The sequence below is a fragment of the Podarcis melisellensis genome (assembly GCF_964234715.1).
Source record: "Podarcis melisellensis genome assembly, chromosome: 11".
NCBI lineage: Eukaryota > Metazoa > Chordata > Lepidosauria > Squamata > Lacertidae > Podarcis > Podarcis melisellensis.
The window spans coordinates 50,525,205-50,541,937 of NC_138543.1; the positions used below are offsets into that span (position 1 = coordinate 50,525,205).

Below are 16,733 nucleotides of genomic sequence, written 5' to 3' on the forward strand. Positions count from 1 at the left end.
AGAAGAGTTGGTGGGGTTTCTTTTTGGTTAGACAAGTATGTGGGTATATTCTGCTTGTTCTCTTGGAATGCCATTCCTCTGCATAAACTGCAGCTTAGTTCCCACTGAGATGGTAAACTTGCACATTGGCTGCAGCTGACTAGATGCTCCTTTACTTATAATGTAGTATAAACACTGACAACTGGGAAACATTGGCCTGCGAGCACTCCAGTTGGAGAACAGCCTTTACCAAAGGTGTCATGGACTTTGAAGACACTCGAACTCAGGACGCAAGGGAGAAACGTGCTAAGAGGAAGGCACACTTGGCAAATCCACACCATGATCAATTCCCCACCCCCCAGAAATCAGTCCCCACTGTGGAAGAACATGTGTATCCAGAATTGGCCTCCACAGTCACTTACGGACTCATTGTTAAAACTGTGTTTATGGAAGATGAAATATACTCGGAGTCCTGTAGTGATTTCATGCTCTTTATTGCAGCTTGTAAAACAGCGATTGAATTTTCCCCAAAACCCCAGGCCTTTATATACATTGTTTACACAATGAGTCCCGTCTGATTGGCTGATTCTGCTTCCCTCCTGGAGCCTGATTGGTCTTTTCCTGCAGGCCAATCAGTTGCTGCATTCTACAATCCTACCAGCCTAATAGGCAGATTAACGTCTTCCTGGAGCATGATTAGGCTTCTCCTGCAACCCAATCAATTGTTGCATTCTAGGATCCTACTTGCCTATTGTTCTAGGATCCATGGTTAGTACATAACAGAAGACAATCTTACTCGGCTACGAGTGATTGCCAAAGAAGAAGACTCATACATCAATAACCTCAAGATGGGATTATTGCAGTGCAGTCTATATGGTGCTGCACTTAAGGCTGGTTCAGAAGCTGCAGGTACTACGGAATGCAGCAGCATGGCTGCATATTATGTGCATTTAACATTATTATTTCACTATATGCATGTGAATTAACAAGTGCATCTTTTTTAAAAAATTTTTTATCCTTTTTGTGCTCTTTTTGTTGTTGATGAAGATGCATTGTGGCCACCCTATCAGCATGCCTTCCTGTCTCTTGCTATTGTTATCTTTCAATCTTTTCTTCTTGGGTTGCAAATGGGAGGCCATTTGTTTTGTTGGTGGGGGATGGTATAAAACTAGTGAAGATTCATTACAGCTGCAGTTGTTATTTACCGTGGAGCGGTTGTTGGTCCAGCATTTTCTTTACAACTTTGGTCAGTCAAATCTTCCTGGAAAGTCAAGGTAACAGCCATTCCTCCATTCAGAGGTATAGCAATTCAGAAATGCTGCCTTGCCAAATAAAAGCTCAGTTAGGAATTATGTCCTTTAAAATTGTCTGTCCTTCTTCTAAAACCACCTAAGTCACAGAGTTGGAAGGGACCCCAAGGGTCATCTAGTCCCAAGGCTCACCTGTGGCTCTTTTCACATCAATACACTTTCTGTTCTGTTTTGTTGTTGAGCAAAAATTCAGAATTCCCCCAAAATACTATCTTGTGTCAGCCATGTGACTCATTGTTCCAGAGACACAAGACAGGTCTCATCCACTCTGATGACACCTTCTATGACTGTTGCCTTCTTGTTCATCATTAAAGAGGACACAAAATTGTTGATTAAGTGTGATAACTGGAGGGTGTGCCCAGGTGGCGACAGTAATAACCTGGGATGAGAAAACGTACCTGGAGCTTGTTGGTGACACCATTTGGGCTTGGAGTAGTGTTTTAAATAGCAGCTGTCTTGGGTTTTGGGATGTTTTCCCCCACCCTACCCTCTTCCGCCCTATAAAAGAAAATGGTTACTGGCGATTGGACCATGGCTCAGCCTTTACCCTTGGACTTGAGTCATTGCAATGGTTCTTGGATATTGCCATGTCGCCACTCTCACTGGCAAAGCCTCATTCCGGGAAGAGAATCTGCAATGTGTAGAGCTCTTTCCTCTAATAGGAAGCTAGTGTAGCATAGTGGCTAAAAAACTATCTGCTCTATGAATGGGAAAGCCCAGGGTTTAAATCTTCTGCCACAAGCTTACTCAGGCCAGTGTGGTGCAGTGATTTTGGTGCTGGAGAAGTTCTGGTGAGAGATCCAGGTGCAAATCTGTACTCAGCTTTGATGCTCCTAGGGCAACCATGGGTCAGTTGCTAGATCTCCCAGGCAAACCTATCTCAAAGAGATGTTGGGAGGTTAAAAATGGGAGTGATAATCCAGCAACTTCTGGGGAGTACACAGGCTGTATAGACCATCATGTGTTAGACAAATAGTTTAAGGTAGTTTTATCATGATCCCAAAGAGATGAGAGATCTAGTGCAGAGGTGGGCAATTGTGTGGCATTGAGGCCCAAGCTAGGAGGTCCTGTTGTCTAACTATCATCCTTTTCTCACATCTCTTTTGGTTTTTTTTTACCTTTCAGTTCCTTCCATCTCTCAACATTTATTGGAACTCTTGTTCACAGGATAACTACAATCAGAACTTCAGGAAAGTGTAGCGTCTCTTTCAACATGACCTGTGCAAATACAAGTATGTAATTATGCTAACTTTGGGGGGGATGAAAACTCTTTAGGCTTCAAGCAAAGTGGGAGGAATTTGGGTAGGGAGAAATGGCCTAATTTGAAGACACTTGAAAACCTACCTCATTAGAGGTCAAAAAATGTGGGTCCTCGTCCTATATAACTGGCCCAGCACTGGTACCTTTCTGTCACATGACCTTCCACATCACCAAAGTTGGTCTGCCCATTGGGTCAGAGACTTCAGATTTTCACGCAGATAGTTATGCACACCTGCTTCTTGTCTGCCAGGTCACAATAGCTGGTCTGTCATGAAGCCAATACAGTGGTACCTCGGGTTACATACGCTTCAGGTTACAGACTCCGCTAACCCAGAAATATTACCTCAGGTTAAGAACTTTGCTTCAGGGTGAGAACAGAAATCGTGATCCGGCAGCACGGCGGCAGCAGAAGGCCCCATTAGCTAAAGTGGTGCTTCAGGTTAAGACCAGTTCCAGGTTAAGAACAGACCTCCAGAACGAATTAAGTTCTTAACCCGAGCTACCACTGTATACAGTTACTTCTGCTGCTCTCAGCTATTCTCCCTTTTCATGGTTCTTTATCCACAAACTGGTCATGAGATGGACAACCCTTCAAACAGAGCACTGTCCCTTTAAAGCTGGAAATTTGGCTGTCCTACATCTGCTTCTCTCGCTCTCTCTCATACTGCCTGCCACCCACATCTGTTCACCCAATTACTACCCCTTGCTCTGCCTGGCCCCAACCTGCTGCATGCCATAACTGCCATAGCACTGAGTGCCCAGCAAAGGATTCGGTGTGGAACTGAGATTTATGCGAAACCATCTTTTGCAAACACCTGCTGTGTTTTGCACACTCTTTCTGTTGCAGAGCCCTTAGCCCACATATTTTCCAGCTTTCCTCATCTTCCATCACAGCTCACAAATTGCTTTAAAAATTCTCAGGATGGCAAAATCCACGCCAGACCTTAGACTTCGTATTTGCACAGTGGTCTAGTAAATATACACATAACCCTGTGATGTGACCCTCTCTCCCTTCCTCCTCCTTTGTTTCATTCTGTTTTAAATTTTAAAGCAGGCAAGCATGTCAGGGTTACAATGCTGATGGATTTGAGAGATAGACATGTAGGCATGAGATTTGTTCATCAAACACTGGATGTCACCATTGTACCACACAAACATCACTGATATCAAGAGTTAAGGGATGGGACAGCTCCCATTCGGTTCAAGCCAGTATTCTGCATGTGGAATAGAATTCTGTCTCTTTCTCTTCCTTCCAGTCAAGATAATATTGGTCCCCCCTCCACTGTGCATAGAAATCTGAACTTAATATTAATGCTCTTCTGTGAGCAGGCTTGATTTCAAAGCTGCTACCACGGGTCAGATTGGATACAGAGTCTGCCATCTGCAGAAACTGGGGCTGCATCAGAAGTTCGTTAATTTCAAATTCATTTTAAAATAGGGATAATCAATGCAATCAAACAAATTATCAGAAAAAATTAGGCTTACTTGAACATTAGGGACGTGGGTGGCGCTGAGGGTTAAACCACTGAGCCTAGGACTTGCCAATCAGAGGGTCGGGGGTTAGAATGCCAGCGACTGGGTGAGCTCCCGTTGCTCGGTCCCTGCTCCTGCCAACCTAGCAGTTTGAAAGCCCGTCAAAGTGCAAGTAGATCAATAGGTACCGCTCTGGCAGGAAGGTAAACGGTGTTTCCGCGCGCTGCTCTGGTTTGCCAGAAGCGGCTTAGTCATGCCGGCCACATGACCCGGAAGCTTTATGCTGGCTCCTTTGGCCAATAAAGTTGGATGAACGCTACAACCCCAGAGTTGTCTGCGACTGGACCTAATGGTCAGGGGTCCCTTTACCTTTACTTGAACATTTGTGTGAGTTCAATCTTCTCTGTAGCAACCTTCTCTGCCCTCACTTTCCTCCCATTCATTTGCCTTCACTGACATTCAAGGTGACCCATGTAACCTTGCTTGTGGGTATACATGATATCATCACCCCTGATGTCCCATCATGACATTATCTGGCATCACCAGTTAAGCATCACCTGGCAGAGATGTTATATATAATACCAGTGGCCAGGGAATTTTTTTGTGTGTGCAAGTGTATATTGTTAGGGATCTGTAATCTTTTTTTTTGTAAGGAAGCAAACTTGGGAGATGCTCCTGCTGTTAGATGGTGTTGTAAAAATGTATTGCATTCTTGTCCTGCAAAATATAAATGTTTGATGTTGTCCTTTAAAATGTGCATATCCACACTGTCAGGGTAAAGGATATCTTTGTTTCTCGTTTCATATTCATGTTGCTTTCTAATGTGTTTTCTGGATGTACATAAAAAATGGAATGAACACAAAAGCCTGAAAAGAGATGATAGCCTTTTCAGAGAGCTGATGGCAATTCAAAAAGGTTTGCTGATCTTGATCTTTGCGCACTGCACAGGCTTCACTTTTGCTTCTGGCAGACAACTTTGCATGGTGTTGGTTTTCTTTGCATAGTTTCAAAGACCTCCAAAACCGGGAGGGTGGGTGGGTGGGGGGCGTATCAGCAGGCCACATGCGGGGCCAGATTTAGGACTGATGAGGCCCTAAGCTACTGAAGGTAATGGGGCCCTTTAGATGTCCAGCTGTCCTTTGTCAACAACAAATTGTCGCTGTTTTTTGTGTTGAATATATGCTATATGGTAATTTACGGACCTAATAGGTATCTAAAGCCATTTGCACATAGCAAAATATGTATTTTATCAAAGTACATCCAGGTATTTTTTCCTTTAATTTTTTTTGGGGGCCCCAAGAGAGTGGTGCCCTAAACTATAGCTTGTTTAGCTTATACGTAAATCCGGCACTGGCCACCATAAAGCAATAGCACTTGGCTCCACTGGTTTCTGTGACTCAAGTCTAGTGTTATAAAAAGGAGTGAGTTCATGGCTGATTTGTGTGTAATCTAGGTTAGCTAGGTAACATAACTGAGCAGTTCTATAGCACAAATGGAAAACCTGCAAGATCGCAATGAACTTCCCACTGTAAGATCATTAAACTTCAGCCAGCCTGGCCAAGGAGGTTTAGATAATCTGCTGTTGTTTATTAAATTTGTGTACGGCCCTTTAGCTGTAGATCTCAGGGCAGTTCATACGATTAAAAAAAAAACTAATCTAGAGGATCTATAATCTAGAGCAGGGTTTCCCAAACTTGGGTCTTCAGCTGTTGTTGGATTTCCCATCATCCCGAGCTAGCAGGACCAGTGGTCCGGGATGATGGAAACCGTGGTCCCAAAACAGCTGGAGACCCTGATCTAGAGCAGTGTTTCTTAACCAGCCCCCCCCCCAGGATATTCCAAGGGTGGCTACAGGTGAAATTATATAATATATATAGTTATAAAAATTATAAATAAAACATGTTCTATTTACAAACAATATAGCTACCTTTTGACTGGTAGGATAGGGGGGCCACAGGAAGGAAACAAGGTTGGAAGGGGGCCATGGTCGGAAAAAGGTTGAGAAACACTGATCTAGAGCAGTGTTTCCCAACCTTGTGCCTCCAGCTGTTTTTGGACTACAATTCCCATCATCCCTTGCCACTGGTCTTGCTAGTCAGGGATGATGGGAGTTGTAGTTCAAAAACAGCTGGAGGCACAAGGTTGGGAAACACTGATCTAGAGGATACCAGGCTGGGGAAGCCTGATGAAAACGCTCCAGCCTGAATCTTTGCATTTCTAACTTGGAATACAGTTAGCCAGCCCAAGTTACTTTGGAAGATCCAGGAGTATCATTGGACTATGTTGAGCCTAAACCATTAAACGTTTTTAAGTCAAAGCCCCCATGAAGTTTGGGAGTCAACATGGCTAATGTCTTATATTGGTGCATGATAAGCTCCCAGTGACCCACCGTCGTCATGATTCACTTTGAAGTACCCAGATTTCCAGGGTTACCTCTTGCAATGTCCATTTTTTCATCATGTCCCTATTAAGTCCACTGGTTTGAACCATTGCCATGTTTAATAAGTCTTTCTAATCAACGCTTGCCATCTTTGGATACAGGTCACCCAAAAGCCCGGATCATGACTACCACTCTAGTGGTGACACGCCGTGTTTTGAGAGAGGACAGGGGCACAGAGGGGAATTTTCTCCTGTATGGATCCACTGCATCTGAGGTGACTGAAGAAACTGAATATATCAAACAGGTATGATGTTTCACATGAGTGTATTAACGCTACCTTATGCAGAGCCACAGCACTCTTCCATCTAGCCCTGGAATAGCCAATGTGGTGCTCTCTCCAGATATTTTTGAGCTACCTTGTCCATTATCCCTGACCTTTTACCAGACTGACAAGAGCTGATAGGCTAGCTCAAGGGCAGCCAACATGGTGCTTCTCAGATCTTGTTGGACTACAATGCCTGTCTGTGGACATAAAGAACTTAAGGACAACCTATTGAATCAGGCCAGAGGCCTTTCAGTCCAGCGTTCTGATCTCACAGTGGCCAACGAGATGCCCATGAATATCTCACAAGGGTGCCACAAATGCAGCAGAATTCTGGACTGCTTTGACTGGGCAAGACTGTCCATGATCTCTGGGAATAGATGTCTCTCATCCGTGTTTGAATTTCATTGTAGATGCTGGGCATTGAGCCTTGGTGCTCTACCACTGAGCTCTGCCATTTGGATATAGCTATAAATGAATCTACATTTTAAAGCAAATGTCTTGAATTTTGCGTTTTCGCTCTGGCTCTGGTGTGGGTATCTCAGGCTTGGCAGCAGCTGAGGGGCTATCATGTGATTACCCTTAAAAAGCTCAACAGCTTTTTGTATCCAGTTTTTTACCTCTTGAAATATGGCAACCCTATCCAAAAAAGAAAACCGAAGCTTTAAAAAAATCGATATTTTTGATACGGTACATGAGGTTTGGTGAAACGTTTGAACTGCATTTGTATTTGGTCCACAGTGCAATCCTATGCATGTCTATGTGCAGTAGAGGTAAGCCCCACTGTGCCAAATAGGGCTTTACTACCAGGTAAGCATGTAGAAAGGATTGCTGCCTTGATTTCTAAGAAGAGAACATCAAGGATGTGACTCCTTTTGCTTTCCTCCTGCAGATTAGATCGACGCTAGCAAAAGTTCAGCCTCTGCTGTGTAGAAATGACTCAAGTCATGGGGTTGGAAACATCATGCTGGATTCAAAGGTTTGGAAGAATTTTGTGCTTAAAGTGGCTACAATACAAGGGCTACGTTGTGTTTGGTTACCTTGCAGTGTGCATGACAGTCACTCTCTCTGTAGAGCAGTGTGGGGGGGACCTCAGGCCTGGGGTCCAAATGTGTCCCTCCAGGCTTGTGTTTATCCTCCCACTGCAGGCCACATTGATCACTGGCCGTCCTCGAATGCTGCCGCTTGGCTGGAATGTGCTCTTGAATTCTGGCAATACCTCTTGAAGGACAGACACAGAGAATTGTAGGATTGTAGGAACTGGAAGGGACTCCAAGGGTCATATGGGGACGTGGGTGGCGCTGTGGTCTAAACCACAGAGCCTAGGGCTTGCCGATTGGAAGGTCGGCAGTTCGAATCCCCATGACAGAGTGAGCTCCCGTTGCTCGGTCCCTACTCCTGCCAACCTAGCAGTTTGAAAGCACGTCAAAGTGCAAGTAGATAAATAGGTACCGCTCTGGTGGGAAGGCAAACGGCGTTTCTGTGTGCTGCTCTGGTTCACCAGAAGCGGCTTAGTCATGCTGGCCACATGACCTGGAAAAACTGTTTGTGGACAAATGCCGGCTCCCTCGGCCTATAGAGTGAGATGAGCGCTGCAACCCCAGAGTCGTCCGCGACTGGACCTAATGGTCAGGGGTACCTTTACCTTTACCAAGGGTCCTCCTGTTCAGCCCCCTCCAATGCAGGGATTTCAACTAGATCATACATGATAGATGGCTATCCAACCTCTGCTTACAAAACTCCAAGGAAGAAGAGTCCACCACCTTTCAAGGGTGTCTGTTCCACTGACAAGCAGCTCCTTTATACTCATGCCTCTCACATGGGAGACACACCTGTTGCTCCACTAACTTTTGCCTCTAGCCCTGCCTGCCACTGGCATGTGGCCCTGGGAGGGTTGGCCCAGAGGGGAGTGCGGCCCTTGGCTGAATCAGATCCTCACCCCTGTTGTAGAGTAAGAAGGCGCTTGCTGACTGATATCCACTTTTGGCTCCCACAAGAACTTGTGCAGATTTTGAGCAACGCGGCTGGTTCTGCCACACTGGGCTCTGTGGGGCTTTGCAACATAGTGAAATGAGCAGAATGGAAATTGACAGGCAGGGGTGCCAAATTTTGAGCTTGCACAGGGCGCCTCTGAAATTTTAAAGACCGAAGTCTGCCATTGTGGGAAGGGCCACTGGCAGAGCATCTGACTTGCATGCAGAAGTTCCCAAGGTCAATCCCCACATATTCTGTTAGTTCTAGGAGAGTCACAGCCAGCCAGTGTACACAAGGTTGAGCTGGATAGACCAATGGATGGACTCCGTATAGGCCAAATTCCTGTGTTTTCAGGAATCTTCCCTGCAGGTTTTTGAAAGCAATGGCCAAATAATTCAATTTCTAATGTTGTGCGGGCAAAATGGCAGGACTCGCCAATTGTCCTGAGAAGCTGATGCTAGAGGATCAGGCTGCTTGTTAACCAGGAGGTCGCAGGCCTCTCTGAGCGCAAGGCAAGATGAATGTTCACCAAGAATGTTAGGGAATTGCGGGTGGCTTTTCGCTGTCTACTGCCGCTGATCTGCAAGCCTAGGCAGAATGGCTTTGCTGCCTTACGCAGAGTTCCAAGCGCTAATTAATCTTGCAGGCAGAGAATATCTTCCTGGGGGAATCAAAAGCTGTTATTTATCAGGTCTGTTGTGCTAATGCTTTCAAATATGAAACCCCAGGGAGCTGAGCAAATAGAACATGATTTTTTATTGTTATGGGGTGTGTGTGTGTGTGTGTGTGTGTGTGTGTGTGTGTGTTATAAACACTCTTGGGTCTCACTTCAATGTGGAGATGAGGACAGGGCAAGAACCTTCAGCTTGCAGGAATGCCAATGATGCCTGCCTGCCAGAAGCTACTTGTCCAATTGCCTCCGTGTTAATATCACAGGAAGCTGATGTATGCAAGGTCAGATGGCTTTTCCATCTGGTCCAGTATTGCTTACTCCGACTTTCAGCCACTCCCCCTCAGTCTCAAGCAGAAGACACTGCTATCCTTTCTTTTTAACTAGGGATGCCAACAAAAATAGAGTCTAGAACCTTCTGCCTGCAAAGCACATGCTCCTACTGAGTTGTGACCCTCTCTGTGTTAATTAGGGTGACTTGCACGGTGAGTTCCCACCCCCCAGTGGAAATAAAGACACATGGCACAATTATTAAGGTTAATGGGCTAAATAAGGCCACAACTTTATTGGTTACAGGTGATGGGGGGTATGCTGGTAGGCGGGAAAAGAGGGAGATCCCTGGCTGTGCCTGCGTTAAATAGGGCAGGCCACGCTCCCAGAGCCAGCCGATTGGCTGGCCAGGGGGTGATGTGCCCGGGGATTCCCCCAATCGCACAGGGGCCATGACGACTGCAATCCCACCTCCTTTGCAAGGCGGAAGTGGCTTTACAAATGTTCTAACAACCCCCTTGGATTTTTGGGTTCCGAAACATTTTGGTTCTGGACCTTTTGTGTTCTGGACATTTTGTGTCCAGAGTGACACGATGCATTGGGCATGAACACGACTTTGTTCAAACCACAGAATGTGAGCAGTTTCCCTACAGTTTTTAGTTCCTTCCACCCCCTTTATAGGTTACTAGCAGCCTTGTACCTGACACAGTTCAGGAACTCTAAGAAAGCAGAAAAATCAGTGCAGCTTTGAAATCAGTGGTAAACAGCTGTGCAGTTTTGAAAGATGCAGCCTGCCATCTTGATTCAAAATGGTGCCCAGTTGTATCCAACGATAGACAAAAACTTGCTCCTTGATTTCAGGAACCATTATTTAGTCGTGATAGCTTACCAGGTGCCCAAATGCATAGTGGGCAAACAAACAACTTTCCAAAACACACATCTATAGTTAGTGGAGCACTTGGGCTTTATATGTTCCTTGGTTAAATCTCAGTTTGGAAAACAATCGCGAAGTGCTAGTGCAGGGGTCTGCAACCCACGGCTCCGGAGCCGCATGTGGCTCTTTTACACCTTTGCCGCGGCTCCGGGGCGGATACTAGCGAGGGGAGGAGGCGCATTGTGTGCCCCGACACTCCCCACTGTGGCGGGCGCTGTACTGGCTGTGACGTCGCGTGGGGGGGGGTGTGCGTTAGTCACGCACCGTCCCGGCGTCACCTTCCTGCCCGCCCGCTACATTGTAAGGGGCATGTACGCTGGTCACTGCATTGAAAGGGGGCATGTACGCTGGTCACTGTTTTGAAGGGGAGTGAAGAACACACACACACAAAAAGGTAACTTGTTAATTTAACGTTTATTTCTATGAGGAGGAGTATTTCTGAGGGGTCAAACAAAGAAATAATAAAAAAGTGACAAAAAGTTATTTTTATAATGACGAGTTTTGCGGCTCCCGGGTTTTTTTCCTTCGGAAACGGGTCCAAGTGGCTCTTTTTGTCTTAAAGGTTGCAGACCCCTGTGCTAGTGCAATCACATTAAGGTTCCCTTTGTTGTTGTTGTGCTTTAATAAACATATGAGCTTATGCACATCCATAACCAGTAGAAGCAAAGCAGATGCAAAGTGAAAACGACAGCATATGTTAATTCTGAATCCAATTAATCTGAAGCAGAATGAGTCCGCAAAATGATAATGAAATGAAATAATGAAATTTGACCATCATTAACATGATTTCATATTAGCCATATTCTGAAGGATCTGAATTGCGACCTGATCACAACGCCCTCTCCTCCAGCTACAAGGAGACAGTGGAAAAGACGAACAAAGCAGAACAGGAACTGTCACGCGTGAATAAAGAAAATGAAATTTTAAAGATCAAGGTGTGTCCATGTAAAATAAGTACTTCTGTGTCCTTGCCTACAATCTCATTTATGTTTCAGCTTAGTTCTGCAAAACATTTTTGGTTCCTTGTTGGTTTTGAAATTGAGAGGACTAGAATATGCAAACGGCTGAAGTGTCAAACCTGTTTCTGGAGCACAGTACTTCAGACTGTGGCAGGGAGATTGCACGTTTGAATGCTTCGCCGTGTAAAATACATCTTGCATATGAAAAGCTAGACCGTGGGAAGAAACATTCAAGGCCAATGCTTCACTTGTTTGCTTAGAATCTGTATCCCACATTTCATCATGGATGATCTCAGGGTGTGTAAGGACAATTTAAAATACAATAGAAAGAAGGGGTGGATAAACAAAGCAGTCAAAATAGCTCATTTGCAAGAGTGTAGTTCATATACTGTAGATGTATAGTAATACTGGGTCCCGCTTCAACTACTGCAATGTGCTGTATGTGGGGCTACCTTTAAAGGTGACTCGGAAACTACAAATAATCCAGAATGTGGCAACTAGTCTAGTCACTGGGAGCCGCCGATGGGACCATATAACACCAGTCCTAAAGGATCTACTCTGGCTCCCAGTACAATTCTAAGTCCAATTCAAAGTGTTGGTGCTGACCTTTAAAGCCTTAAATGGCCTTGGCCCTGTGTACCTGAAGAAGCGTCTCCACCAGCAACATACACTGAGGTCCAGCTCCAAGGGCCTTCTCGTGGTTCCCTCACTGCGAGAAGTGAGGTTACAGGGAACCAGGCAGAGGGCCTTCTCGGTAGTGGCACCTGCCCTGTGGAACACCCTCCCATCAGATATAAACACCTATCTGACTTTTAGAAGACATCTGAAGGCAGTCCTGTATCAGGAATTTTTTTTATGTTTGATGTTTTATTATGCTTTTATATTGGTTGGAAGCTGGCCAGAGTGGCTGGGGCAACCTAAGACTCAGCTATACAGCTGCAAATACAATGTTTTAAGTGCATTATACAAATGTGACACCAGATGGCAGTGGTGAGCTAATGGCAAATTCAATATATATTCTTTTTTAAAAAAATTAAAAAGCATTTTCACAGTGTTTTTTTAAAATATATGTGTAGATTCCACCCCAGTCAGATGATATTATTATTATTATTATTATTATTATTATTATTATTATTATTAATAATAATAATGTTGGAAAGAAATGAAAGAATTTAGCTAGTGCCAATAGATAGAGATTGTTGGCACTTTCTACATTTGAGGGACGGAGTGAGAAGGTGAGGGGGGCATTGTCAAGAATGATTTCTGGAGGGTCATAAATGCTCTGACTTCACTTAGTGATAGCATTGCCAAGAGGAGTGGGGAAGTGGCACTTGCAGACCAAAACCGAGATACGTAATCTCCTTCCTTGTGTGCTGGTTTTGCACATGCTGGTACATCTACATTTCTTTCTTGTGGGCGAGCATTCAATCGTGCATTTTTTCCTCACCCCCACGGCAGTTTGAAATGGTACGATCCAGGAACATCTGGCCACTTGTTGGCCACTGTGAGAACAAAATGCTGGACGAGATGGGCCTTTGGCCTCTTCCAGAAGGGGATTGTCTCATGTTCTCATGGATGGCAGTGGAAGTGACCCCATCAAGAGTTCTCATAAGCTACTGGTCCCTGCCTGGCCTTGAATGTGCAAGGAATGGTGTGCTTTGCATTAGCTTGGCGGTGTCTGGAGCCAAGTGTGAGGCTCTGTGTTGAAATTCAAGATTGCTGTGGAGCATAATGGACATGCCTGCAAAATATTAGAAGTAAACACACGGTAGGGACTGGGCTTTTGAAAGCTTGCTTGCTTGGCACCCCCACCCCCAAACCAATGCTAGTGTTGCCACCCTTTAACTTAAACCCCCAGCTGTTTTTTGATAGCAGATCTGGGAGGAAGGTGGGCACACTCTTCCTAGTTGCTTGGCAACCACCAGATGCAATTGAACAAGTCTTTCCTGTGTTTACTGGACAGCCTGGGCTTTCTGCAGAGCAGAACAGATGAATTTAAGGTGAAAGGGGAGGGCAGGGAGTCAAAGCAGCTGTACAACCAAGAGAGTATTGCGTGGGAGGAAGGTTAAAAAAAATAAAAACCAAGGCAGTTTAAATTTCCCACCGTGACAACAATGAACCTCTCCTGCCTGGCCTCTCGCTCTCAGTTAGTCTCCATACTCCATAGCTGCCTGCAGAGGCAACTAATAATACATGGGTATTTTATCCATTTTGTTGCAATTTAAAGTATGCTTGCCACATTTTGAGTCAACTACTCTTCAAGAGCAGCCTGCATGCACATATATGCAGAGATGGATGTGTGCACAACAGTCTGTGCCTGTGCATGAGTGTGCATGTGTGCAGACACCCATCCACACACCCAGAGAGAATGTTAACAAGAAGTTTTAGTTGTCTAGATTAGAGCTGCCATATGACTTTCCCTGACATTACCGGAATTTCAAAGGCGGATTTGACATCTGGGGGGAATTTCCAAAAGGTGGTTTCCTTAAATATATATATATGACCCACCTAAGTGGTACTCAGGATATCACTCAAGAAATCACTCAAGATATCCCTCAAGTAATTAAGGAACAAAAGAAGAAAAGGCACACTAGCCTGGGAACTTCCTCTCTGCCCAGAACATTGGAGGCTATACACCACACCCCCTCAACAGTATTTATAGGAACTCAAACACTGAGATCCTGCTCTGTTCCAGTAACAAGAAGCCGAAAGCACCAGCCTGAAGATGACGAGTGAGACCTCGTCGAAACGTCGCCTAGACACCCCAACTTTTACACGGGAAGACACCCGAGGACACCAAAACCTGCATATATATATATATATATATATATATATATATATATATATATATATATATTTGCTTTCGTAGATTTTCACGGGTACACCCCAACTTTTACACGGGAAGACACCCGAGGACACCAAAACCTGCATATATATATATATATATATATATATATATATATATATATATTTGGGGGTGTCCTGGTTTTTACTTTTTGAAATATGACAACTCTAGTCTAGATGAATATAGGAGTGTAGACTCTCTTCCTATTGTCTCTCTTCCACTTTGGCTGCCACCTGATGGTGGTAGCCAACTATTGCAGCTAAGAATACCTTTAAGCTTCCGGGTGCTAAGCAGAGATGGCAAAGGATCTGATGCTGTCCTCTAGTAGAAACACTTTCCTAAGATACTAAGTTGTATCCAATGGTTGCATGAGGTTAAGGCAGCTCATGCAACTGATCTTTCCCTTCCCACCCCCAGTATCCTCAAAAGACCTTTTCCAAAATTTGAGGGTGGCCTCCTGAACAGAAGTGGGTTCTCCTGCCAGAGGGGTGGGGGGTCACCTGGAACTGAGGCAGGCCTCTTGCGTTCACAGTGTTCCTGCTCCAATACTCTTCCCTCAGCATGTTTCCAGGCAAATGCCTGAACAGAAATACAGTTTCCCATCTGTTCCATGCCCATGCAAAGGACTTAGGTGCCTTGGGGAACAGAGATAATCTAGAGTCCCTCACAGATGAGACACAACAGAGGTGGAGAAGCTCCAGCCCATGTACCAAATTCGGCCTGTGAGGCCATTTTCCCAAGATGTCCAGATACCCAACTTGTGGCAGGAGGTTTGAGGCAGGTAACAACATGAGAGAATCAGCTGGGTGACCATGTCCCTCATGGGGCTCTTAATCACATAACCACAGAAAGCAAGTTTCAAATCCCCCTTTCCTTTGATTTTTAAGGCAGTGTTTTAACCTGGTATGCTGTCTAGCAATGGTTTGGAATATTACAGGGGTTTTGCTTGCTTGTTTCATCTTAATATACCCATTTTACACATGCATCTATTTTACACTACTGCCGTCCACCCTGACTTGTTGGAACTGGATGGTCAACAATATCCTAGATGAATAATTTGTGTATATTGGTTGTCTCCAGCTTGACGCTTTGAGAGCAGTGGGCATGGAGTCTATGAAGAACATGTCGCATAAACTCCAGGAGGACTACAACAAGCGCTCGGAAGAGCTCAAGAAAAGGCACGAAGGGGCCATTCATGTAATGAAGGTATGATCTTGCATGGTCAGCAGTGACTGCTGGCTGCTTTGAATAGGTAGTGAGAAAGGAGTTGGTAGCACAGCACCCATGAGTTCAGATTTAGCACTAAAGAGCAGGTTTTCTGGAGAAAGCAGCAGGTCAAAGGCAAAACTAGAAAATACCAGACAAGTGGAAGTGTGGGCAAGGCCTGGGTGTTGTTCAGAACCAGGGATCATCGTTGTTTAATGCCCAACCAACTGCGATTTGTAACCAAAGTTTGCTCTTGGCTTACCTATCGTGCTTTGTTCAAGCAAAACATACCAGGATTCCCAATTCGGACATAACACTAAGCCAGATATTGCGGTTCGTTAGCCCTGGAGATGAGCAAAACTGCACAGATGGTTGCTTTCAAAGCAAACCATTAGCTGTGGTTGATTGTAATGTGTGAAACGAACTGAAGTCGGTTGCCTGTGGACCTCTGAGCATCGCTTCCTCCTCTTGTACCGCAGGCCCGCAAGCTTGAGCAAGAACAAAAGTTGCAGCAAAGCACGGACCACCTCAGTCAGCTGAATGTGCAACTGCATGAGAAGTACGTCCAGATTGAAGAACTGGAGAAACGGGTGCAAAGGATGGAAGAGGTGAGATTCTGTTTCATCAGTTATGTGTGCAGGGCAGTGGCGTAGCGTGGGGGGTGCAGGGGGGGCCGGCCGCACCGGGCGCAACATCTGGGGGTTAGGGTTAGGGGGTGCAAATCCACAGGTTAGGGGGCACAAATTACTTGCCTTGCCCCGGGTGCTGACAACCCACGCTACACCACTGGTGCAGGGTGCTCATTTCTGCAAGAGCACAGACAACCCCACCACCACTACCACCACCACCACCACAATCCCTTCCAAACATGTAACTGGTATTAGAAGTTTCTTAGGAGTCCCAGCTTCCGAAAAAACAAACATACAATCCCCCCCCCCAAATTTTTGGACTGAAAGCATGTGAGTAGTGCTTGATGAAATCATGGAAGGCAGAAAAGTAGCTATGAATGGCCCTTCCCTGTCCCGGCATGATTAGCTGCTACTGTGACAAGAACAGAGGACAACACAGAAACAGGATAAATAATTTCATTGATTGAATTCATATCCCAACCTTCCTCCACAAGGAGATCCTCAGGAGGCAAAGACACCTAC

General features: G+C 45.2%; 1 protein-coding gene and 1 long non-coding RNA gene across 6 annotated transcripts in view; one reads left to right on the forward strand and one right to left on the reverse strand.

The window, feature by feature from the left end:
* Window positions 1-11,363, reverse strand: part of LOC309380263 — a 24,420-nt gene extending 13,057 nt beyond the window's left edge. Inside the window, exons 1-2 of the long non-coding RNA XR_014172783.1 lie at window positions 11,164-11,363; window positions 8,450-10,664 (exon numbers count right to left, since the gene is read on the reverse strand). This is a non-coding gene — a long non-coding RNA (uncharacterized lncRNA). The remainder of the gene's footprint in view (window positions 1-8,449; window positions 10,665-11,163) is intronic.
* The window catches only part of CCDC68 (coiled-coil domain containing 68), a 28,486-nt gene that overhangs the window by 1,328 nt on the left and 10,425 nt on the right, over window positions 1-16,733 (forward strand). For 4 of the 5 annotated variants that reach the window (XM_081929885.1, XM_081929882.1, XM_081929886.1 and 1 more), the window contains 6 exons: window positions 2,415-2,521; window positions 6,564-6,706; window positions 7,617-7,703; window positions 11,370-11,507; window positions 15,457-15,582; window positions 16,062-16,190. In XM_081929885.1, the coding sequence (XP_081786011.1) occupies window positions 2,503-2,521; window positions 6,564-6,706; window positions 7,617-7,703; window positions 11,370-11,507; window positions 15,457-15,582; window positions 16,062-16,190 (642 nt within the window). In that variant the 5' untranslated portion in view covers window positions 2,415-2,502. Of the gene's footprint in view, window positions 1-2,413; window positions 2,522-6,563; window positions 6,707-7,616; window positions 7,704-11,369; window positions 11,508-15,456; window positions 15,583-16,061; window positions 16,191-16,733 lie in introns of all 5 variants that reach the window. The other variant, XM_081929883.1, reaches the window with a different exon arrangement.